The following is a 26,948-nucleotide window of genomic DNA, read 5'->3' on the forward strand; positions in this document are numbered from 1 at the left end:
GTAGTGCTAAAACAGTCTTTCAGAGCATAGGCGGTCCCCTCTGGCCACACACGTACCTCCTTTTGGCTCTCACTTGTCTGATGGCTCTCACTCTGGGTCTATATGCAGGTCTCAGCATGATGGTAATGTGATCTGAGAGACCCAGGTGGGGGAGGGGGGAGGCCTTGTAAGAGGCCTTGTATTTCTCATCTTATTAAATTTAGGTGTGAGGGAACAACAGTTTGTAGCTGTTTCAGTATAAATTATAACAGGAAATGGTGGTGCAGTGATGAAAACTGTCGCGTCACAGTCAGAAGGTTCTGGGTTTGAACTTCATGGCTGACTGGTGCGTGGGTTTCCTCCGGGTGCTCCGGTTTCCTCCCGCAGTCCAAAGACATGCGGGTTCAGTCAACTGGCCACTCTAAGTTACCCACAGGTGAATGAGTGTGAATGGTTGTCTGTCTCTGTGATAGATTGGCGACCTGCCCAGGGTGTACTGGGATTGACTCCAGCTTCCCCTGTGACCCTGAAGGATAAGATGATGGATAGATGGATGGAAAACAGGAAGTAGCTTGCTATACGAACAATATTAAATGTAGCTATTGGCCCTTTTCCACTACCCTTTTTCAGCTCGCTTCAGCTCACTTCAGCCCGACACGGCTCGCGTTTCGACTACCTTAGAGCAGCACGACTCAGCTCGCTTCAGCCCTGCTTAGCACCCAAAACTCGCACGGTTTTGGAGTGGGGCTGAAGCGAGCCAAACCGAGCCGAGTGGGGCTAGGGGCGTGAGCAGACACTCCCCTGTGCACTGATTGGTGAGGAGGAGTGTCCTCACATGCCCACACACGCCCTGCGAGCACGCTGGGATCTGTAAACACCGTAAACCCGGAAGAAGAAGAATTACGAATTACGAGAATTTCTGAAGCCTTATGCGCCTCGCCTCATCTATACGCTCTTGCCAGTATCTGTTGGCGTTGTTGGTGACAACAAGCCACAGCACCAAGACCAGCAACACTAACGACTCCATGTTTATTGTTTACTATCTGGGTCGTGAGACTACCTCTTAAAAGATCACTGATGTCACTGTTTGCGCCGCCTAACGACATCACGTGACGTCCACCCACTTTCGCTAACTCCACCCAGTGTGTCCACTCACTTCCAGCCAGCACGGTTCAGCGCGGTTGTAGTCGAAATGCAACTCCAACAACCCCACTCAGCTCGACTCAGCACGGCACGACTCAGCCCAACTCAGCCGCGTTGGTAGTGGAAAAGCGGCATATGAGTGAATACAAAAATGGCGTGCTGTTCTTTTTAATAATAAAAAAAAAAGAACTGTTGGCAAATTGCTGTGGTATAAAAGACTTCAGGATGTGCTTTTATAGGAAAATCAACTTTAGGGTGGTAGGCATTTATTTTCCTATAACATACAGTGGATATAAAAAGTGTATACACCCTGTTAAAATGATAAGTTTTTCTGATGTAAAAAAAAATGAGACCATGATGAATAATTTCAAAACTTTTCCCACCTTTAATGTGACCTATAACTTGTACAATTCAATTGAAAAACAAATCTGTTTCGGGGGGAAAAAAAAAGAAAAAGTACAATAAGCTGGTTGCATAAGTGTGCACACCCTTAAACTAATACTTTGTTGAAGCACCTTTTGATTTAATCACAGCATTCAGTCTTTTTGGGTTCACACCTGCCATCGATTAAACTGACTCTGATTAACCCCAAATAAAGTTCAGTGTCCTAGTAGGATTTTCCTGACATTTTACTCAGTTGCATCCTCCAGCAAAAGCCAGGGTTCACAGAGAGCTTACGAAGCATCAAAGGGATCTCATTGTTGAAAGGTATCAGTCAGGAGAAGGGTACGAAAACATTTCCACGGCATTAGATATACCATGGAGCACAGTGAAGACCGTCATCAAGAAGTGGAGAAAATATGGGACAACAGTGACATTACCGAGAACTGGAGGGCCCTCCAAAATTGATGAAAACTGGTCAGGGAGGCTGCCAAGAGGCCGACAGCAACACTGAAGGAGCTGCAGGAATTTCTAGCAAGTACTGGTTGTGTACTACATGTGACAACAATCTCCCGTATTCTCCATATGTCTGGACTATGAGGTAGGGTCAAAGAAAAACATCCAGGCCTGGCTAAATTTTTCGAAAAAAAAAAAAATACATCGACACTCCTAAAAGCATGTGGGAAAATGTGTTATGGTCTGATGAAACCAAGGTTGAACTTTTTGGCCACGATTCCAAAAGGTATGTTTGGTGCAGAAACAACACTGTGCAGCACCAAAAGAACACCATACCCACGGTGAAGCATGGTGGTGGCAGCATCGTGTTTTGGGGTTGTTTTTCTTCAGCTGGAACAGGGGCTTTAGTCAAGGTGGAGGGAATTATGAACAGTTCTAAATACCAGTCAATTTTGGCCCCAAACCTTCAGGTGTCTGCTAGAAAGATGAAGAGGAATTTCATCTTTCAGCATGAAAATGACCCCAAAAAAGTTTTGGAATGGCCCAGCCAGAGCCCAGACCTAAATCCAGTTGAAAATATTTAGGGTGACCTGAAGAGGGCTGTGCACAAGACATGCCCTCGCAATCTGACAGATTTGGAGCACTTTTGCAAGGAAGAGTGGGCAAATATTGCCAAGTCTAGATGTGGCAGGCTGATAGACTCCAGCCCAAAAAGACTGACTGCTTCAACAAAATATTAAAGGGTGTGGACACTTATGCAATCAGCTTATTGTACGCTTTTTATTTTTTATGTTTTTCCCCCAACAGATGTTTGTTTTTCAATTTAATTGTACAGGTTACAGGTCACATTAAAGGTGGGAAAAGTTTTGAAATTATTTATCGTCGTCGTCTTTTTTTTAACATCAGAAAAACCTATCACTTTAATGGGTCGTGTACACTTTTTATATCCACTGTAGTGTTTTATTCCTTACGTTCAACTTGGAGGAGTTTTTCTCTTTCTATATACATTTTTAAAGTTTGTTTCTTTGACATCATGTGTCAGATTCCTACAGAGAGAGGTGGAGAGACTCAAAGACAGTGAGAAGGAAATTCAGGCTCTGCAGCAGGAAGTAGATGAAGACACAACTGAAGTAATTCCCTCAGCCATGTAAGGAACTCCAGCTGATAGGCTCCAACAAACTAACATACTGACAGCTAGAATTTTACATAGCACAGACTAGAGCTGTATGTCAGTGAATCTGTCCTATAACATTTTTTGTCTTTTTTTTCTTATGAAATTAACTTATGACTAGTGAGTGATGGTATTAAATAACTTTTTTTTTAAAAATCGATAAAAAGGAAACGCACGAGTGAGGTTCTAGCACTCAAAGTATTGAAAGTGCACTACTTTTTTCAACCTTCCCAAGTTCTCCAACACCGCCCCATTGCTACACTCCTTCCACAAGTTTCCTGTTGCTGCCTGCATCAGATTTAGAACACTGATGCTTGCTTACTGATCCTCTAGCACAGGGGTGTTCAACTCATTTTCACTGAGGGCAACATCACTCATTGTCCATTTTAAAAAGGGCAACCATGAAATCTGCATAGCAAAATGATTAGTTTATTATTATCCCCCACCATGAAGTGCGTAGGGGGATATGGGAATGGAGTCCTTCCGTCTGTCCGTTTCAATCTGGACAAGTTTTCTCAGAAATTATGTAAGCTACATCAATGAAACTTTGCGTGCTCATATTACTATTCATGATCTAAGTTGAGTTTGAAAATCATTACGAGAAATTATTAATTTCAGAGTTATGGCCCTTGTTATTGTTAGACTTTGTACAAGTGGACTCAGTCTGAACAGGTTTTCTCAGAAACTACACACAAGGGGCGTCGTGGCTCAGGTGGATAAGGCACCATATCATAAATCCGGGGACCTGGGTTCGATTCCAACCCGAGGTCATTTCCCAATCCCTCCCCGTCTCTCTCCCCCGCTCATTTCCTGTCTATCACTGTCCTATCTAATAAAGGTGGAAAAAGCCCCCAAAAAATCTTTAAAAAAAAAAACTACACAGTTAGTTCCATAAATATTTGGACAGAGGCAACATTTTTCTAATTTTGGTTCTGTACATTACCACAATGGATTTTGAACAGAAGAATTCAGATGCAGTTGAAGTTCAGACTTTCAGCTTTAATTCAGTGGGTTGAACAAAATGATTGCATAAAAATGTGACGAACTTAAGCATTTTTTAAACACAATCCCTTCATTTCAGGGGCTCAAAAGTAACTGGACAAATTAAATAATTGTAAATAAAATGTTCATTTCTAAAACTTGGTTGAAAACCCTTTGTTGGCAATGACTGCCTGAAGTCTTGAACTCATGGACATCACCAGACGCTGTGTTTCCTCCTTTTTAATGCTCTGCCAGGCCTTTACTGCAGCGGTTTTCAGTTCTGTTTGTTTGTGGGCCTTTCTGTCTGAAGTTTAGTCTTTAACAACAGACTGTCATTGCACTTTTCGGCCAAAGCATGTAGGGAGGCGCTGTTGTGCATTAGGGGCCCCCTCCCTTGGAACTAGGGTATTTCAATTTATATGCCAAAGTCAGAACGTAACAGAAGTGTTGTGGACATATATATTCTCAATTTTAACAATGTAGAATTACTTTTTGAAACATAGGAAGGTGATGTTTTAGCAAATATAATTAATAAACATGTGTAGTAGAATAAACATACACATTCTTTCAATAAGATTAACATGGTATATAGCTAGATTGTAATTAATTTGTAACAGACGCGAGATGGACAGTCGTAACAAGTAATGTTACAGACATTTTGGAACTCATAGGCTTGACTTTGGCATATAAATATGTTTTTATTACGTCTCAGAAAATTAAAGTTATCTTTTAACATATCATTCCTTAAAGATTACATGTTTTGTGACCTGATGGTAAAAAAAGAAATGGTTTTAGGTGAATTTTTAAAAATAAGTTCAGGTCCCCATTTCAGTACCCATAAGCGTGGAATCACTCATATATAAAAGATTGATAGTATTCATTGTCTCTGACATAGTGAACCAGGATAAGGATGTATTTATTCTGATAGAGACTTCAAAGCACTTCTTTAAGTCGCTCTGGATAAAGGTGTCTGCCAAATGCAGTAAATGTACAGCGTCTTGCAAAAGTATTCATCCCTCTTGGTGTTTGTTCTGTTTCGTCGCATTACAAGCTGGAATTAAAATGGATTTTTAAAGGGTGAACACCATTTGATTTACACAACAATGCCTACCACTAAAATGGTGCAAATTATTATTTTTTTTTATTGTGATGCAAACAATAAGATGAAAAAACAAAAATCTGGAGTGTGCATAGGTATGAAACCCCTAAATAAGAGCTGGTCCAACCAGTTCACTTCATAAGTCACATAATTAGTTGATTAAGGTCCACCTCTGTGCAATTAGTGTTACATGATCTGTCACATGATGTCTGTATAAATCAACCTGTTCTGGAAGGACCCTGACTCTGCTACACTACTAAGCAAGCAACATGAAAAGCAAGGAGCCTCCAAACATGTCGGAGACAAAGTTGTGGAGAAGTATAGCTCAGGGTTGGGTTATAAAAAAATATCCCAAACTTTGAATATCCCACAGAGCACCGTTAAATCCATTATAGCCAAATGGGAAGAATATGGCACCACTACAAACCTGACAAGAGAAGGCCACCCACCAAAACTCTCAGACCTGGCAAGGAAGGCATTAATCAGAGATGCAACAAAGACACCAAAGATAACACTGAAGGAGCTGCAAAGATCCACAGCGGAGATGGGAGTATCTGTCCATAGGACCACTTTAAGCGGTACACTCCACAGAGTGGGGCTTTATGGAAGAGTGACCAGAAAAAAGTCATTGCTTAAAGAAAAAAAAATAAGAAAACACATTTGTAGTTTGCCCAACAGCATGTGGCAGACTCCCCAAACACATGGAAGACAATTCTCTAGTCAGATGAGACTAAAATTGATGTTTTTGGCCATCATGGGAAATGCCATGTGTGACGCAAACCCATCACCATGAGAACACCGTTCCCACAGTGAAGCATGGTGGTGGCAGCATCATGCTGTGGGGATAGTTTTCATCTGCAGGGACAGGAAAACTGGTCAGGACTGAAGGAAAGAGGGATGGCACTAAATACAGGGCAATTCTGGAGGAAAACCTGTTCGAGTCAGCCAGAGGTTTGAGACCGGGTTTGAAGGTTCATGTTCCAGCAGGACAATGACCCTAAGCATACTGTTAGTTACACTGGAGTGGTTTAAAGGGAAACATTTAAATGTCTTGGAATGGCCTAATCAAAGCCCAGACCTCAATCCAATTGAGAATCTGTGGCATAACTTGAAGATTGCTGTACACCAACACAACCCATCTAACTTGAAGGAGTTGGAGCAGTTTTGCCTTGAATGGGCAAAAATCCCATTGGCTAGATGTGCTAAGCTAATAGAGACATACCCCAAGAGACTTTCAGCTGTAATTGCAGCAAAAGGTGGCTCTACAAAGTATTGACTTTGGGGGGGTGAATGCCTATGCACACTCCAGATTTCTGTTTTTTCATCTTAATTATTGTTTGTGTCACAATAAAACAACAGTTTTCACCTTTAAAGTTGTAGGCATGCTGTGTAAATCAAATGGTGCTAATCCTCCAAAAATCCATTTTAATTCCAGCTTGTAATGTGACAACACAGGACAAACACAAAGGGGGATGAATACTTTTGCAAGACACTGTATTAAAGGTGTCTGTGTAAACCCTGTTATATTAGGTCCATAATAAATGTACTGCACTTACACTAACCATGCTGCTTATGTGTTGCAGATATTTAGCACAGCTCTACTGTAAGGTTACCAGAATTAAACTCGAGTTGGGTACAGAGCCTCACATATTGCGTGGAGGTAAGCAACTCTGTTCACATTTTGCTGTGTCATCTTTCCTTTTATTAACTTCTAACTAATATTGAGAGAAATACTCTAGTATAAGTAATCCTACATACCAGTGTTTCTCCATCTAGTGGGCTGCAAATTCTTTTCAAGTTTGAAGCCAAATACTAAATAGTTCAGGATGTCGTTGGGTCCCAAATCCGGTAGCAGGTTTGCCGTACGCTTTTCAAGTAGAATAAAAACATCTCATCTCAGTATCTGTAGCCGCTTTATCCTGTTCTACAGGGTCGCAGGCAAGCTGGAGCCTATGCCAGCTGACTACGGGTGAAAGGCGGGGTACACCCTGGACAAGTTGCCAGGTCATCACAGGGCTGACACATAGACACAGACAACCATTCACACTCACACCTACGGTCAATTTAGAGTCACCAGTTAACCTAACCTGCATGTCTTTGGACTGTGGGGGAAACCGGAGCACCCGGAGGAAACCCACGCGGACACGGGGAGAACATGCAAACTCCACACAGAAAGGCCCTCGCCGGCCCCGGGGCTCGAACCCAGGACCTTCTTGCTGTGAGGCGACAGCGCTAACCACTACACCACCGTGCCGCCCAGAATAAAAACATTTGTGGGTAAATTAAGAACAAGAAGCCTTTATTTTGTCACACTTAACCCACATGTGCGTGCACACAGAGAGAGAGAGAGAGAGAGAGAGAGAAAGTGCACAGCAGGCTGAATAAATATACATTTGTGGATATGGATCTGTGATTCCTGCTGGAAGAGAAGAGCAGGGAGGATTGAGAATTGAGCGGCTGTGGTTTGTTTACACCCGATACTAAAACCTGTAGCATCCTAGCAACCTTTACACAAAGCCCAGAAACTCCTATTTACCCAGGCAAAAACGAAACAGAATTTATCTTGAAATGTCCTGATCCCCAGATCTTTAACCCAGCCACATGCAAAAAGTTGTACTCCTCCATGCTCTTTCAGGTTTTCATCTGTTCATCCATGTAGAACGATGTCTGCAGCACCAGGTAGTTTGAGCTGTTGGAGAACTCAACGGATGGATAATTTTCCAGCTCATAATGAATAACTTTAAATAAAGATAAGTTGATCAGCAGAGCTGGTGGGGTCGTGTAAAATATACACAATCTTAAAAAAAACCCACTTAAATCTGTTGATTATCTGTTAATTATCTTCACATTAAGTTAATTAATAGTATGCATAACTATTTTTGTATTTAGTTATGGCTACAATATGATCAAAATTTATTCTACTAATATCAGATTTAGCGAGTAAATTTCTCTTTCATAGGAAAAATCCTTCTTTGTTAGCGTGTAAGGATCCAGTCCTGTTGAGTGCTTTCTATACCCACTTCTTTTGAGTGTACTTTTGGTGTATAACTTGCTTGTTTGCTGAACACAAACATGGCAATAAGTTCTTGTGTTAATGGACCAGACTCCACTTTTGGATCATTAATCCCTTTTGAGTGAGAATGCCCTGTATGCATGGTTTTATGTTGGCTTCTGGCACATCCGTACAGTTTTAAATACAATACCTACAATTAAAAACAGTTTGTTTTTATTGCATTTATTTAATTCCTGAGCTCCCATCTGTAACAGGGAGTGATGTTGCGTCACGTTAATACACTTTACAACAGGTTATTAGAGTCTAATAGAATAGATGAGCCAAAATATTTGGGGATCTTTTTTAATGGGCCCCGACTCGTTACAAGTATGAATAGGTGGGCCTTGACGCAGAGAAGGTTGAGAACCCCTGACATATATACAGTATTTCTACATGTAGTTATGTACAGTGAATAGAGCTATACATGAAGCTCATTAGGTTCAACAAATTTTGATGAATATGTCAGGCATTGAGTTGACAGCATTAAGGGTGACTAACCCTTCTAGAAGAGACTTGCCCTGAGTTTGAAATCGCTCACTCATTCACTACTCCATATATAGGGAATTACTATATAGAGGACTATATAGTGAGCTCATTGGTAAAATGAAAAAATGCTTTCGGACACTAGTCCACCGCGCTGGTATTTATGGCATTACTGTCGCACAATGAAAATGTGCCAGATCAGTCGGCTGGTGAGTTTTCAAAATGATAAATACATATTATACTGAGCGTATTTCCCACATTAATCAATACAAAGTACTTGCATCTTTCAGTTTTTTTAAATCAAGGCTGAATACTTTTCTTCTTTGCTGCTGCCTTTTATTAAATCAAATTTGAGACTTTTAATTTGATTTCTTTCAGCGCAACCGCAATGCATGATGGGATATATTGCTTGGTTAGTGACCATCGGTTGTACACTACTTTTCGTGATGCACTGTGGGATACTTTGAGTGCACTATATAGGGTGTAATAATTCTCACTATCGTTTCGGACAGCACTACAAAATGGCAAACTCACTATGTAGTGCCCTGTATAGTGAGTACGGTGCGATTTTGGACACAGGGTTAATCTCACAGTCTGAGTCTGTGGTGAGAGAATAATCTGTCTCTGGTTATGCAAATCAGTCTAGGAAGGTGAAGGTCATGCGTTTCAGTGCTTCCCCTAAGTTTACAGGTTGAGGGTGTGTGTGCTGGATGAGGATGGACACCTGCAGGACCCCTCTCCACGGCTCCTATTACAGAGCATTTGGACCTGAACAGACAGTTACAGGAATCATATTTAAGTCTTCACACTTATTTTAGAACTATAATAAGGACAATTTTTACAATAGAACTGCACTCCTGTGTTTTTTTTTTTACCTTAGTGTGGGGGGGTCCCAAATATAGTGTTAAAGGAAACACCGAGTTTTCTCTAAACCACCTGAAGGTGAACACACTGTTTTTCCAGTGTTTTATTTGTTAAAATAATACACAGGAACACTGAACAAGAGGTAGGATGCAATTTCAGCTACCAGAATACTGCCTCCAAAACTGTCTATATGATCCACATGATCTGTAGGAGGGGCTTTGGCGGAGATGGCGGAGCGTGCGGAATTGAAGCGTCGGTGTGATGTGGGTGCGTTTGCCTGCATTAAACCTATGATTTATCACACCACGAATGGAGAAACAATAGTTGAAGATGAACTGCTGAACTTTCTTTTGATTAAGTCGAGAACTCTTGACCAAGACAATATTATTAAGATTGTCAAGTCCAGTTTCGGTTCGCAACGGATTGAAGACTCCAAAGCCGTAATGGCTGAGTTGTTTCCTGATAGCAAACGCTGGGCCTCTCAAAGAGGAGAGAAGAAAGATGAAATCTACATCAAAATGTGTTTGGCTGTATTTAAGGAGAAAGGGGCGCTAACAAGATTTGTGTCCCATTACATTGACGAACTGCCTCCCATCTCATTCAAACATGTTGATGTTTCTGCGCTACTCGGAAGAATTTTGCAGATTAATACTGACATTGAACTTTTGAAGACTTCCCTTACTTCACAGGTGACTGCATGTGAAAAACTGCTGGAGGTATCCAACTCCCTTAACCAGCGTTTGGTGGTGGTGGTGGAAAACCCCAACGCGATTGATGTGGGGCGTGGTAACGACGTCTCCTCGAAGGAAAGCCACCTGATTATGCGTACTCCTCTGCGGCCTGCTGAAGCGGGCCCAGCGGGCAAGAAGTCTGATTTGGGCCCAAGCTTGGCTGTGGTGGAGATGGTGGTTAAGCCAGGGGAATCTCCCCTTACTGCCTGTAAAGACCTATGACGGGACAAGGAGTGTACGAATGAGGGTGAATCCCTGGGCTTGTCCCTTGCTCCCTGGAGTGAAACAGCTCTGGGGAAGATTGAACATACTAGCTGGAGTACTGTGGTGAGGGATGGCTGCAAACGAAAGGCAGTCCCAGAGAACTCATCACCGGCATGCTGTTAAATCTCGTGTTGTGAAACCTCAAGTTAGGTATACACGGAAAAAAACTGCCATTACTGGGACTGCGGTGACAATGTGGAACTGTCTACTGTAAAAACGAAGATGATCAGTGTGTTTGCTATGAGATTCAATTCGAACCTTGATGCAGATACTCTCCATCTCTTTCTACAAGGACAGATGAACCGTGAGGTGAAGTGTAGGAAAATAGAGACTTCACGCAGTAGATATAGCTCCTTTTGCGTTACAGCTGCATGGGATGACTGAAAGGAAATGTATAATCCCCTGTTTTGGCCTGCTGGGTCAGTCGTCAGACGTTACTTCGAGCCTCGCCGTACTAGAGGAGCAACTGGTGGGGCGAATCACCCAGAGAGAATCGGAGGGGGATTGCCCTGCCTAGGAGAGAGTGAGGGTCTGTCGGTCCCTGGTGCGAGAGCATCCGCAGTCTCTACGGGCATGTTAGCAGAGACTGAGGAGACCAGCAGCCCAAACAGGAATAACACAGACTCATAATGCGGGTGGCGTCCTACAACTCTCGTGGTCTCCGAGTAGGGGACACGGCCGCAGACAAGGCAAGGCGACTGGTTGTGGATACACTTCTGGACGATTGTGATATCTTGTGCATTCAGGAGAGCTGGCTGGCCAAGCAGGACTTGGATAAATTAAATAACCTGCACCCAGACTTCCATGGTGTGGGTGAATCTACCACGGACCTCAGTACGAGAATCGTCAGAGGTAGGATAGCTGGGGGAGTGGCTATTTTATGGAATATGAAATATGACTCTATGGTTAAAGTTGTGTGTCTTAATGTGGACTGGGCCATTGGTCTTGAAGTTAATTGCAATGGAAAGATTTTTATTATTCTTATATATATATATATACACTCCATACGAATCATATGATCATGTTGATGAATATGTCAGTAGGCTTGCTTTTGTAGAATCCTTTATTGAAGATAACAACTTGTCTTGCATCTATGTTTTGGGTGATTTTAATGCAGACTTGACCGATAATAAGTCGTTGTTTGCTAAACATATGTTAAGGTTCTCAAATGACGCTAACCTGGTAATTTCAAGTAAAGTGCTCTTGCCTGACTCAAGTTATACTTACGTTAGTGAAGCATGGAATACTACTTCGTGGTTAGATCACATAGTATCCACTGTTGATGCTCATGCCTCATTAGAAAGCATTGAGGTTTGTTATGGGTTAGCTACCTCTGACCATATTCCTATTGCCACGGTATTAAATGTGGACAATGTACCGAAAAAATGAGGAGGTCAGTGAGGCTAAGATAGATTGGGGTAAACTGTCTGATGGTGCTGTCCTCAAATATTGCTTCAATTCAGAAGATCTTTTGAAAAAGGTATATTTGCCCATGAATGCCATTTGTTGTACTAATGTTAACTGTGAGGACTCTTCCCATGGAGAAAGTTTGTGTAATATGTACAATGACCTAGTGGGAGCTCTACTTGGGGGCTAGCAAGTCACTGCTCACTCATTCTAGGAAGGCCAAGAATATCAGGGCAGGGTGGAATAAGTTTGTTGCTAGTCATCATGCTGAAGCTAATGAAGCCCATAGGGCCTGGGTAATAGCTGGTAGCAGGGTTCCCACGGGTCCTTAAAAAGTCTTAAATACAACTTTCGGTTTTCAAGGCCTAAAAACGTCTTAAATTGTTTGGAATGACTGGAATTTTCGAAAGGGAGGTATTTAATTTAATATTGGACCGAACGAGTGAAATGTCTCCGTCCGGTTTGGGGTATTTTTTTAACCGTAATTTTAAAAGTGACCAGCGTACCTTTTGGGGGCAGCATTGGTTCTGTGCATCTTCTATGCATTCTGTAAACAAGAACTAATGTTAGGAGGCTACTGGAGGAAGGCTACATCCACACGACAACGGCAACGAGATTTTATTAAAAAAAATATCACGTCCACATGGGCAACGGATCAGTAAAATATCAGGTACATATGGCAACGCAATGCTTGCTGAAAACGATGCAATACACATGCCACACCTCTGCGTGCGCTGTAAGACGGTCCCATCGGAGACACCAGAACAATAGAAGAAGTAGGATGCATGCGCATAAACCCCTTCTTCTACCCGGCGTGAAGCACTCACAGGAACAAACACACAACAACAAGAAGAAGATGGCTGCGACTACGCGAGGAAATCGTGCCTTCTGTGTGTACAAATTAGTTTTATTAGTGTGCATAGTTTTATATAACTTAATTTTCTTATTGTGTGTGAACATTTTGAAAAGCATTTTTATATAATTTATATAACTTTTTATATTGTGTGTGAACATTTTGAAAAGCAGTCTTATCCAATAAAAAAAAGAAATTCAAGAAATGGTTCAGTTACTTGTTTATTTAAAAGAAAAGCTGTATACAAAAGTGAATGCAATGCAGTGGTTCATACACAACCGTGAGAGTGCTGCTTGTTCTAGTCATGTGGTTGTGACGTCATCGTAAACAAATCTGTTCTACTCATCCAGACGACTTCGCAACGGCGCCGTTGCCAGATTTTTCCACTCTGGAACCCGTTCTCAAAAAATTTCGTTTTGGGGCACCCAAAACGCCGGTGCCGTGTGGACGCCAGGCCGAAACAATAAACAATTTTATCAGATTCACCTGAATCCGTTGCCGTGTGGACAGGGCCGAAGTGTGGTGTGGTTGGTGTGGTGTGGTGGTTGTGAAGAGTGAGAGATATGCAGGTAGCTTACATGGGCGCTAGAAAGCGTTGATAATTATGGGAAGATGTCTGTTTAACGACAAGTAGTTGGGGGATGACAAATACTCCCAAAATAAGGAGAAGAATCGTTTGCGATAAAAAGCGCTGGATAGCACAAATGTGTTTAAAGCCGGTACCGCAGCGCTGGGGACACGGCGGACTGGGAAACTGGTTTTTCACGGACACGAGGCGCGCGCGTGTGTTAGAGGTCAAGCGCTCCGGAGTGAAACGCAGGGGGGTTTGTGCATGCGCACAAAAGTCAGGTGGAAAATGGGACTTATAGGAAATACTCATAATAATGATTAGCATCATTTTTTTACATAATTAACATTGTTTATTGTACTAAGTTTAATATAAATATATAAACAACCTTTATTTCAAAACTCAATTAGAAAGAACTCCAGAAAATACAATAATTCTAAATATAGTACAATATAAATAATTTGTACAAAAAGTTTTTTTTTATTACTTATCGTCTACAACAGTGTTTTTAATATAATAATAAGAATAATATTAACAACCACTAATAATAATTAGTAGTAATAGTAATTATTATTGATTATTAATCATTACTACTTATGAATTAGTGATTAAGTACTAGGGATTATTAAATGTTATAAAATTAAGTTATTAAAAATTATTACAAATTATTACAAATTATTAATTGGTAGAATACAAACAAATACTCATGGATTATAGATAATTTTTTAAAATAGTGAACATTGATATAAAATAACTGCACTACTACTACTACTAATAATAATAATAAACAATAATACGACTAGTAATACTTGTTAATGTTATTATTTTTATCAGTTCAATTGTTATATCAATGTTCACTATTAAAAACAAATGATCTATAATCCATGAATAATTTTGTATCACTACTACTAATAATAATTACTACTTTTTTAATAATAATTTTAACTAATCTTATAACTCAATTTTATAGCATTTTTATAATCACTACTTATTTATTAGTATAATTTAGTAGTTGATAATAATTACTACTTATTATTAAATTACATTTTGATAATCACTGCTTATAAATTAAGTAGTAATTAATAATACTGGATTATAATTGCTACTTTATTAATATAGCTAATAAGTAGTGATTAAAATGTTAAAATTGAGTTAATTTTTTTTATTATTATTAAAAAAGTAGTTTATTTATTATTATTATTATTAGTAGTAGTAGTAGTAGTAATACAAACAATTATTCATGGATTATAGATAATAATTGATTATTTTTGAATAATGAACATTGATATAACAATTGCACTGATAAGTAGTTTACAGTTATTACAACACATTGATTAATATTGATAATGGTTATGAAAGGTGAGTTGTTTTTCTGTGTTTAATGTAATGCTCTGATGATTGTATGACTGCATAAACAGGTTTATGCTGTTACCTGCTATAATGCAGAAGATACTCGAGAACTTCCTCAGCCAGCTGTATACTGTACCACACTCAGACTGATTTTGCTGTCGGACACAAAATCACGCATCATCAAAGATAATCTTTGGGGACTGAAATAATGCCGGCTAAGGTTGTTCAGCTGGTTCGACTTGCCGTTTATTGTTTTCGTTTTTGAAATGATTCATGGTGTTTTCTCCAGTAAACACCAGTCTTCTCCTTGCTGCTACAGTAGTTCTGCAGGCCCAAAACACACGACTTTGCTTCAGCTGTTTGCATGTCTGACAGTTTCCATTGATGCACCCTGTTGTTCACCAATTGTGTGCATTCTTCTTAAAGTTAGTAAAAAAAAACTATTGCAGAAAACAGTTTTAAGTTGTCGTATTTATCATTTTCTTTGCCATGGTACAGTCTTAATTTTTCCATTTAGAGGTCTTGGAAAGGTCTTAAAAGTCTTTAAATTTGTACTTGAAAAATGTGTAGATACCCTGGGTAGGCCCAGGCAGGGGCCGGAGCTGGAATATAAAAAGAAAATTAATGCTAGGTATAAATATGCACTGCGGTACATAAGCAAACAAGAGCCGGTATTGAGTGCTCACTCCATGGCTGATAATTTGCTAAAAAATGATGAGACTAACTTCTGGAAAGAGGTAAAAACCCTTAATAGGGCTAAAACTGCTCTTCCATGTAATATAGAGGGGGTAACGGATGCAGAGGACATAGCTGACCTCTGGAGGCAGCATTACGCAGCCTTGTTTAACTGTATCAGGAGTGAGCCTTATCATGTTGGTAAAATAGAAGAGGAAAATATTTATTTCTACACCAATGATGTTCTTAATGCCATAGGGCAACTTGCAGACAAAAAAAGCTAGTGGCCTGGACAATATAACAGCAGAGCATTTAAAGTTAGCTGGCCCAAGGCTGGCAGTGCTGCTGTCTATATGTTTTACTGGGCTGGTGACTCATGGTACATTGCCAGAATCCATGATGTCAGTAATTCTAGTCCCAGTTATTAAAGATAAGGCTGGTAAAGTTGGTAGTGTTGATGATTGTAGACCTATAACACTTGCCAGCACTCTTTCTAAAGTGCTGGAAAGATTGATCTTGGACAGGTTAAGTGGTTATATAACCACCACTGACAGTCAGTTTGGATTTAAGCTCAGGCATAGTACTGACCAGTGTATTTATGCTTTGAAAGAGGTCATTGAGACATATAGAAGACAGGGTTCCACTATGCTGATAGGTTTTGTAGATGCATCTAAAGCCTTTGACCATGTTAATCACTTTAAGCTGTTTAACAAGCTCAAGTATAGGGGTGTGCCCAGTAGCTTAGTACGCATACTGGTTTATTGGTATGCTAACCAAAGTATGCAGGTTAAATGGGGGAGCATCTTTTCCACCCCTTTTAAAGTAGGTGATGGGGTATGGCAGGGGGGAATTCTATCCCCAGCCCTATTCAACGTAGAGCCTTGCACTCCCGCGGGACCCGCCGCAAAGCAATGCGGCACGGGACGAATTTTGAAAGCTCATTGCGGGCGCGGGCGGGACCGGAAGTGCACATATGCGTGCGCGGGTGGGAGTGGGAGTGCACATATGCGGCGCGGGCGGGAGAGGTGATAAGCTGTAGTCCCGCTAACTAAAAACGTGCTTGAAATAAAATTTATAAATAATTAATGTCTATCATATATAATTTGTGCTGGATATTTTATTTGGCATTAATAAAAACACTCCAAGATATCTAAATTTGCAGAGAAAGTCAGTTTGCCAGATTGAGTGAGAAATGGTATCTTAAACTTTCCATTGATCACCCTAAGGGGAAATTCTTTGATCACTCTAATGACTCGTAGTTCACACCCAGCTAACAAAAGAACCATGAGTGAATTGATTTACTTGTTGCGTTAGTCTACAACTTTAATCAGAGAGACAGGTTACACAGTGACGGTAGGCTTGACTCAATGCTATCCCAGAAATCCTTCCTGTAATATGCAAATTTGGCTGTCCAATCAGAGGCGGCCAAATTTGCATATTACAGGAAGGATTTCTGGGATAGCATTGAGTCAAGCCTACCGTCACTGTGTAACATGTCTCTCTGATTAGAGTTGTAGACTAACGCAAGCAGTAAATCAATTCACTTCTTTTACTAGCTCTGCTTTGCAATAAAAAAAAAAAAAAACATTGGTACAAAGCAGGCCCATTCACTTTTTTTATGCTGATCAGAGAATTTCAATGGTTTCTCATGTGATTAAAAATGTGTGATTTGCGATTAAATATTTTAATCGTTTGACAGTACTTATTATTATTATTATTATTATTAGAGATACTACATGCTGAATTCAGAAACAAGGTAAACAATAACAAACGTGAGCTGTAGATCTTTATGCTCAAATCCATTGAAAGTAGGGGGCGGGGCACCATCACGCTGTGTCAAGACAAGAACTTTCCTGAGAAATAACGCGAACGTCTGCATCATGCGGGATTTGCGGGCGGGAGCGGGACTGAAAATCATAATTTTTTTGTGGGCGCGTGCGGGAGCGGGCCTGAAAATCATAATTCTTTGCGGGCGGGAGTGGGACTGCACAATGCGGGCGGGAGCGGGACTGAAAAATCCGACCCGCGCAGACCTCTAATTCAACGTTTATATGGATGACCTGTCTAGGCAGTTGGGGGGGTGCCGGACAGGGTGTATGGTAGGCGATACCTTGATTAATCATTTTCTATATGCAGATGACCTTACCATTCTATCCCCCAGTAGCAGTGGGTTAATGGCTGCTTAATATCTGTTCTAATTATGTGGTGGAGTTTGACATTAAGTATAATGCTAAGAAGAGTGTGGTAATCAGAGACTCAGATCGTTGGCGCGCCCGTGTCTAAGACGCACTATTTCAAATAATGAACGCGTTGTCGAGAGGGGCAGGGGCCAATATGGACGCGAGCATTTTATACCCTATTTGGAACGTTTCGTGGCGTATTACTTGACTTCATGGTCTCAATATCGAAAATCTTGCACAAATATGCAACTTCCAACATAATTATCTGGATAGTCAACAGATTTCAGCATCGGATGAATTTGTTTTGACTGCCGCCATATTGAATATACGTCGGACCCGTTCGTGTATTTATGCCGCCCCGTTTGTAGCGTCCCAAGCGAGTAAAACCTGATCCAAGTCTTTCGTTAGTTGGCGTCTTATGGTCTATGTACGAATATTCGAAAGAGACAAGAAAACATGGATAAGAAAAAAAAGAAAAATACATCTATTTTGTCATTCTTCGGCAGAAAGAGAGTACATTCACCTGAAAAAACTGATACCCCTGATACCCAAGGTAATTAGTCATACTAGATTTACAACAACAGCTACTAGTGCAACATCAACTACTACAACAGCAACCACTACTACTACTAATGGTTGAAATTGGTTGTACAGTGTACTGCAGGCAGCAACACACCAGAAATTGAATCAATCAAAACTAAGATGATGTCAGATGATCTGATCATTACTTGTATAAGTTGTTACTATGGTTGTTAAACATTAAAGAAATGTTCAGAGATTGAGTTCAATTATTTTATTTTCTATCATCACAAAATACTGAACAGCATGCAGAACAATCATAGACATACATATACACACATCCTGATTCTGATGACTTAATCAACTGTTGTATCATTAGTATCAGACATTATTAATTTTCAAACTTCATAGCCTGAATTTGAACCCAAGATTGAAGATTCAGCATCCCATCTGATTCTCTGAAATTAGAAGTAGAGATGATTAGAGACGAGCAGAATTAGACCGTCACAGCATGCAAAAAACAAACCCATTCTTGTGCTATAATTTACAAGGAGGAGATAATATAGATGTGATATATAGTGGCCTGTGGTTGAATTCCAAAATATTGCCACTGATTAAACAATATCTCAGTATATTTGGTTGAAGCATTGATTTTTGTCATCTACATTGCTTCATATGGCTTCTAATACCAAAAAAAACACCAGAATTGAGAAGGAAAAACCAGCCCCTGGGCTGCCCCAGCTGTTCATTGGGCTCGCTTTGCTCACTAGGTTCGCTTCAACTGAAGGATAATCACTGGGCCCCCCATTGTAGAAATGGGCCCCTGTTTTTTCCCAGGAGGGGCCCTGTGGGCCCCTTGACCTGCAAAACAATCTGAGTCTCCGGGTAATGGTTCGTAGGACCAAGGATGACATAGAAATTAAGTTCCCTACTTTTTATCTATCAGGGGAAGAGCTGGGGGTGTCCAATTCTACTAAGTACTTGGGGCACATTATTACTGATACATTGGAGGACGATGCTGACATGAGTAGACAGAGGAGGTTGCTCTATGTACAAGCTAACATGCTGGTCAGAAAATTTCAGCACTGTTCTGTTGATGTTAAGGTAAACCTGTTTAGAGCCGACTGCTCCCCTCTTTATACAGCTCCACTCTGGGTGAAGTACAAGAAGGAGAGCTTGCGTAAGTTGAAGGTGGCGTATAATGACTGTCGATACTCCTGAACAAACCAAGGAGCACTAGAGTCAGTGATGTTTTCTGTAAACTGGGACTAACCACGTTCATGGCACTGTTGAGGAACCTCACCTTTAAGTTTATGAGCAGGCTGGACCGCTCTACAAATGAGACAATTGTTCTGATGACAGATCCAGGTCATAGCTCTGTCAGGTATACCTCTAAGATCTGGAAACATTGGCATGAGTGCCTTTTTTTTGGCTTTTTTGTTCTTCCTTTTTTTAAATATTTATGTAATGTTTTTGTTGTATGTAATGTAATGTCTGTTTTGTGGGCCTTGAGTCTGTATTAAAGTATACACACCATCCCAAATCCGAAAAAGTTGTTACGGTATGGAAAATAGAAATAAAAAAAAAAGCAATGATTTCTAAATTAACTTTGACTTGTATTTCATTGCAGACAGTCTGAACCCAAGACATTTCATGTTTTGTCTGATCAGTTTCATTTCATTTGTTAATATACAGTGCTGAGCGTAAATGAGTACACCCCCTTTGAAAAGTAACATTTTAAACAATATCTCAATAAACACAAACAATTTCCAAAATGTTGACAAGACAAAGTTTAATATAACATCTGTTTAACTTGTAACGTGAATAATATAAACTTAGATGACACATTTTGTCAGTTTTACTCAAATTAGGGTGGTGCAAAAATGAGTACACCCCACAACAAAAACTACTACATCTAGTACTTTGTATGGCCTCCATGATTTTTAATGACAGCACCAAGTCTTCTAGGCATGGAGTGAACAAGTTGGCGACATTTTGCAACGTCAATCTTTTTCCATTCTTCAGCAATGACCTCTTTTAGCGACTGGATGCTGGACGGAGAGTGATGCTCAACTTGTCTCTTCAGAATTCCCCATAGGTGTTCGATTGGGTTCAGATCAGGAGACATACTTGGCCACTGAATCACTTTCACCCTGTTCTTCTTCAGAAATCCAACAGTGGCCTTAGATGTGTGTTTAGTCATGTTGGAAAAGTGCATGACGACCAAGGGCACGGAGTGATGGCAGCATCTTCTCTTTCAGTATAGAGCAATACATCTGTGAATTCATGATGCCATCAATGAAATGCAGCTCCCCGACACCAGCAGCACTCATGCAGCCCCACATAAGGACACTGCCACCACCATGTTTCACTGTAGGCACCATCATGGGTGCAAGTTTTCTGGCATGTGTTGGAAGCTCCGGTTTATTCGGTTCTGAAAAAGTCATTTTTCCAAATCGTGTAAATCCATTGAGATTTTCGGGGGGGTGGCCCCCTCACTGTCTTACTCTCAGCGTATTACCGGGTTACCGCGGTACAGTCTCTTCGCCACAAACCTCATTCAACTTGTATGCCGCTCACCGACGAGCGGTCCTGACTAGCCCATTGTTTCACGGTGTTATACATGTGTAATATCATGTTTCATGCATGTAGCACGTCGTTCGACCAAATCAACACCGCTATTCCCATGAGTCGCCGTTTCTTCTGGTGCAAGTTAGAACGGTGCTTTTGATTGGCTCACTGTTAACTGCCATCCAATGAAACTTCAGCTTTTATAATAAGCCTTATTTCGCTTCCCTCCCTTGCGATAGATCCACGTGCTTTGCCTCTGGTTGCTGATTAAAATATGTCAAAATGAAGTTTTTATCGGAAGGCTCCAATACAAAAGAATAAGAAAAGACGTCTAGAAATAAATGGAGATGGGAATGGTTAAGCGAGTGTGACAAAATCGGTGACAAATGGGGAATATGGCTGAGAAAACCGGACGTCCCGGGAGTTGCGTATTGTGACTGCTGTTCAAAGACTATCAAGTACAGCTCCAGCGGGAAGAAGGGACTTAAAAGTCAAGCCGATGAGACTAATCACTTGAAAAACGAGAAGACTGTCCAGTCAAACCGGGTACAGTAACTTAAGGTTTATTTATTAATGTCAGACTGTATCGTTATTGAATTGATTTGTGAAATAAGGGACATTGTTAAACTTGTACCACATACATTCAACTTTGATAGGTAGTGTATATGATGCAAGTTTAATAATGATTGAGGGAAGGGGGGTATGAAGCTGGGCACATGCCCCCTAGACCAGCCAGGCTAGGCCGGAGTAAGGGGACATTATGCTCATTTTTTTTTTCACTTATGATCGTTAACTTGAATTGATTTGTGAAATAAGGGACATTGTAGAAATTAGGGACTCATTTGTAGTCAGTAATGGATTATGAAATATAGATATTTTTGTATGGAAAAAGCTGAATCTTGTTATTTGCTAAAATCCAGGAGTTTCTGAGGACATCAAGACGTGTGGCCCCTTATTTTAACTCAAGCTGTGTATATATTGTAAAAAAGGTATCACAGCAAAAGCATATTAAAAATGGTTGTTTCAACATTTAAATTAGTAGTTGCTAGATGTTTTGAAATATCAAGCCTTGTACTTGAAATATTGTTATTTCAGATGAATTGATGAAATGTATAAAACATTTGATGTGAATATGCAAATCATATAACTATTAATATTATAAATGTTTGCATGAGATTGCATGACAGACAACCATTTTAACTTGAAATTTAAATTTTTTTTCGAAACCCCCCCCCCCGCGCAGCCATGCAGTCTGACTTAGTCAGACTTTTCAGGTTTTTGAAAATTTTATACTTGCACCCATGCACCATGCATTTTTCTTTGTATTCCTCACCTTTGCGACGCCATACAGTTTTGAAGCCATCAGTTCCAAAAACATTTATCTTGGTCTCATCACTCCAGAGTATAGAGTCCCAGTAGTCTTCATCTTTGTCAGCATGGGCCCTGGCAAACTCTAGGTGGGCTTTTTTGTGCCTGGGCTTTAGGAGAGGCTTCTTTCGTGGACGGCATTCATGCATGCCATTCCTCTGCAGTGTACGCCGTATTGTGTCACGGGAAATAGTCACCCCAGTTTGGCTTTCTACTTCTTTAGATAACTGCAGTGAACTTGCATGCCGATTTTCTTCAACCCTCACCAGAAGACGCTGTTGTCGAGGTGTTAACTTCCGTGGACGACCTGGACGTCTCTGTGAGATGGTTGCAGTTCCATCTTTCTTAAATTTTTGTACCACTTTTGCTACAGTATTCTGACTGATAAGTAAAGCTTTGCTGATCTTCTTGTAGCCTTCACCTTTGTGGTGTAATGAAATTATTTTCTTTGGGGAATTCTGAAGAGACAAGTTGAGCATCACTCTCCATCCAGCATCCAGTCACTAAAAGAGGTCATTGTTGAAGAATGGAAAAAGATTGATGTTGCAAAATGTCGCCAACTTGTTCATTCCATGCCTAGAAGACTTGGTGCTGTCATTAAAAATCATGGAGGCCATACAAAGTACTAGATGTAGTAGTTTTTGTTGTGGGGTGTACTCATTTTTGCACCACTCTAATTTGAGTAAAACTGAAAAATGTGTCATCTAAGTTTATATTATTAACCTTACTTTCACGTTATAAGTTAAACAGATGTTGTATTAAACTTTGTCTTGTCAACATTTTGGAAATTGCTTGTATTCACTGAGATATTGTTTAAAATGTTACTTTTCAAAGGGGTGCACTCATTTACGCTGAGCACTGTACCTCCATTCCTGTGTTTCAGACCTGCAACACATGGATTGGGGCAATTTAGGTCTAGTAATGAGGTCAAACAATTAAATAATGTGACGTCAACAGGTGATTTGTAATCATGATTTGGTACAAAATCAGTATCCAGGAAAGGTCTAGTCTTTGAGGAGCAAAGATGGGCCGAGGATCTCCAGTTTGTCAATATATGCGTGAGAAAATTATTGAAATGTTTAAAAACAATGTTCCTTAAAGAAAGATAGGAAGGGATTTGGATATTTCACCCTCTACGGTGCATAAAATCATTTAAATGATTCAGGGAATCTGGAAGAATTGCAGTGCATAAAGGGCAAGGGCCCAAGCTTAAGCTGAACACCCAAGAGCTCCGACCTTCTGACAGCACTGCATCAAGAACCGTCATTCATCTATAGCTGATCTAACCACATGGGCTCCGGATTACTTTGGCAAGTGCTACGATATGGAGTTACATCCACAAATACCAGTTAAAACTTTACTGTGCAAAAAGGAAGCCTTATGTTAACTATGTCCAGAAGCACTATCGACTTCTCTGGGCTCGGAGGCATCCGGGACAGACCATCACACAGTGGAAACGTGTATTGTGGTCAAACGAATCCGTATTCCAGGTCCATTTTGTAAGAAATGGACAATGTGTGCTCCGGACCAAAGATGAAAAGGACCATCCAGACCATTACCAGGAGCAAGTCCAAAAGCCAGGGTAAAATAATGGTATGGAGTTGTGTCAGTGCCCTTGGCAAAGGTAACTTACCCTTCTGGGATGGCAGCATTAATGCAGAAAAGTACATTAAGATTTTGGAGCAACATATGCTGCCTTCAATACGACATCTTTTCCAGGGAGATTTCAATAAGCCAACGCAAACCACATTCTGTAGACATTACAAAGGAATGGCTGTGGAAGAAGAGGGTGCCTGTCCCCTCAGTCCCCAATGCTGAAGGTGTGGCAAACTTTGAAACGAAAAATATGATGACCCCGTACTCTTGTGCACCTTAAGACCTGTTTGCAGGAAGAATGAGACAAAATAACACCTGAAACACTTGATCACTTGGTGTTTTCAGTCCTTTTAAGTGTTGTGAAAAGGGATGGCAACATTATAAAGTGGTAAATGCTTGACTGTCCCAACTTTTTTTTTTATGCCTCCGCCACCGTAAGGTGCAGGAGGCATTATGTTTTCGGGTTGTCCGTCTGTCGTGCGTGCGTCCTGAAACCTTGTGAACACGATATCGCAAAGGCTAATGAAAGGAATTTCACCAAACTTTTTCATTATTTGTGCACTTTGGGACAAACATGAACTGATTAGATTTTGAGATCAAAAGGTCTAAGGTCAAGGTCACTGTGAGATCAAATGTCTGTCCGAAAACCTTGTGAGCACAATATCTCCAAGGCGAATGAAAGGAATTTCACCAAACTTTCACCATTTGTACATTTGGGGACAAAGATAAACTGATTCGATTTTGAGATCAAAAGGTCTAAGGTCAAGGTCACTGTGAGGCCAAATGTGTGTCCGAAAGCCTTGTGAACACAATATCTCCAAGGCTGATACACGTAATTTCACCAGGTCAAGATTACTGTGAGGTCAAATGTCCATCCCCAAATCACAACTTAATAAGGCGTGTAGTCTACCGGGCGGAGGCATCCCCATCAACGCCGTTGGCGGCGAGTTCTATCTAGTTTTTTTTTTTTTAATGTGTTGCAAGAATCAAAAATGAAATGAGTGTTTATTTTGAGGGGAAAAAAAACAATAAAATGAATGTGGTAAAACATCAAATAATGTAGTGGTGTTGTATTGTTTTGAGTGCAATACCGGTTAAAGATTAATTTACAAATCATTGATTTCAAGTTTATACATACCGTTCTAACGTTTTCTAATTTGGGGTTGTAGGCTTAAAAAAAAAAAAAAAATTGCGCTTTAGTTGGATGTTTGCGTTCAGTCGACTCTCGCATTCTGAACGAAGTAGATTTCTTTCCTTTCTTCAGGGGAAATGTACAATGCTATTGATCCGCACTGGATGTTTTAGAACTGTTTTGAAAATAAATTTGAAGTGCAGGACAAATGAGTGTTTTGCAGAAAGTGCTTCAAGAAATAGCTAAATTTTGCTTACGCTACATGAACGCTTGCTGCAGGGTTTTTTATGCCTTCGCCACCGTAAGGTGCAGGAGGCATTATGTTTTCGGGTTGTCCATCTGTCCGTGCGTCCGTCCGTGCGTGCGTCTGTCCCGAAACCTTGTGAACGCGATATCTCAAAGGCTAATGAAAGGAATTTCACCAAACTTTCACCATTTGTGCGCTTTGGGACAAACATGAACTGATTAGATTTTGAGATCAAAAGGTCTAAGGTCAAGGTCACTGTGAGGTCAAATGTCTGTCCGAAAACCTTGTGAACACAATATCTCCAAGGCTGATACAAGTAATTTCACCAGGTCAAGATTACTGTGAGGTCAAACATCCATCCCCAAATCACAACTTAATAAGGCATGTGGTCTACCGGGCGGAGGCATCCCCATCGATGCCGTTGGCGTTGAGTTCTATCTAGTTTTTTTAAATTTATTTAAATTTTTACTTAATTTTGTTGAATTTACTGAGATTTAAGAAAACATGTTTTAATTATTAAACACTTTCAGCCATATCAAGTGTCATTACGGCAGCTTATTCTTAACACTGGCATGCTAGCTGTTTCCATTCAAAGCTCTGTCACTAGATGGTGCTGAAAATATAAATGTTTCGGTACCACTGTTTATGAGGACCAATCCAGCAGTACTAACCTCCCCCTCTTTTTAATGCTCTGATGTTATTAAAGGTTTAAGATCTGAAAGTTAAACACTGCAGCAGCAAACGTAATTTGCTTTGTCTTTATGGTGCAGATTCATCTGCTTCAGTAGAAAAACGTGAAGTTATTTCAAAGCACGTGCAAATATTCAGGCAACGTGTTTGACTTATTTTTTTATTTTTAATTATTAGTCATGGAGTACAGTCGAAGCTGAATTTGAATATTTGCATAATAACATGACAATAATATAATTCATGCTACAGCACTGCTGAGTTCTTGAATCTGATTGGTCAGAAGGTAATTAAGTTTCTATACCAGCAGCTGTTCTATAAAGGACAGTAAATCCATTCATACTATAATAACATTCACAGTTTATCCAAACCTAAGTTTATATTAACGTGCTCCTTCTAATGTTGTTCTTTCTCTAGTAAAAGCTCATTTACAAATTTACAGGGACTTGTATGGTGGCTTTATGGGTGTCAGTGCTTTGTAATGATCAGTAAGATTTCAATTACAGGAAAGTCCTCAGAATAGAGAACTTTGTACTTTCCACTTTCTCACTAACACAAACTGCATGCGTTTTTTTTCCCCCCCTCAAAAGAACAGGCTGCTGATGGGACTGTTTATAGCTGCTTCGATGCAAGGAGTAAGAGGAACTGAATTGTTTTATGGACATTGCGCAACATGAAACGTCTCTATAAATGTATAAAAATGTCATTTTTTAAAAATAAAAATCTTGCGCATCAGCAATTTGTTGTGGTATAAGAGCAATACATCTGTTACTGGAGGAAAATAACCTTCTGGGTAGTAACAGTAACTCCACTTTGCGTCAGATCACATTACACCAGCTTGTCATTGATTGATTGATTGTTTGTTTTCCTATAACAGCATATCCTGGCATGATTTATTCCTTGCTTAAATAATTATTATAATAATAGAATGTTTTTTTTTTTTTGTTTCCCCAGTTCACTATGGTCAAGATCTGGCAACTCCCATCAACATAGACACATCGAGCTGCTTCCCCTGTGAGGTCAGTGATGAGCTCTGGAGCCTCGTCAGCACTGACTGGTAGAATTCTGTTGGGCCATGTTGGAGTTCGTCATAATCTTCGTTTAAGGGTTTTGGGTGTGTGTGTGTGTGTGTGTACCTTTTTTATGTTTCTATATTTTTATTAATAAATATCTCCTACAGAATGAACTGAA

General features: G+C 40.2%; 1 protein-coding gene across 1 annotated transcript in view; it reads left to right on the top strand.

Annotated features, from left to right (window-relative positions):
- The window catches only part of spc24 (SPC24 component of NDC80 kinetochore complex), a 37,409-nt gene extending 10,461 nt beyond the window's left edge, over nt 1-26,948 (top strand). The window contains exons 4-6 of the mRNA XM_060901667.1: nt 3,002-3,106; nt 6,794-6,870; nt 26,712-26,948. Coding sequence (XP_060757650.1) covers nt 3,002-3,106; nt 6,794-6,870; nt 26,712-26,818 — 289 coding nt within the window. The 3' untranslated portion in view covers nt 26,819-26,948. The remainder of the gene's footprint in view (nt 1-3,001; nt 3,107-6,793; nt 6,871-26,711) is intronic.

The sequence above is a fragment of the Neoarius graeffei genome, chromosome 20, assembly GCF_027579695.1.
Source record: "Neoarius graeffei isolate fNeoGra1 chromosome 20, fNeoGra1.pri, whole genome shotgun sequence".
NCBI lineage: Eukaryota > Metazoa > Chordata > Actinopteri > Siluriformes > Ariidae > Neoarius > Neoarius graeffei.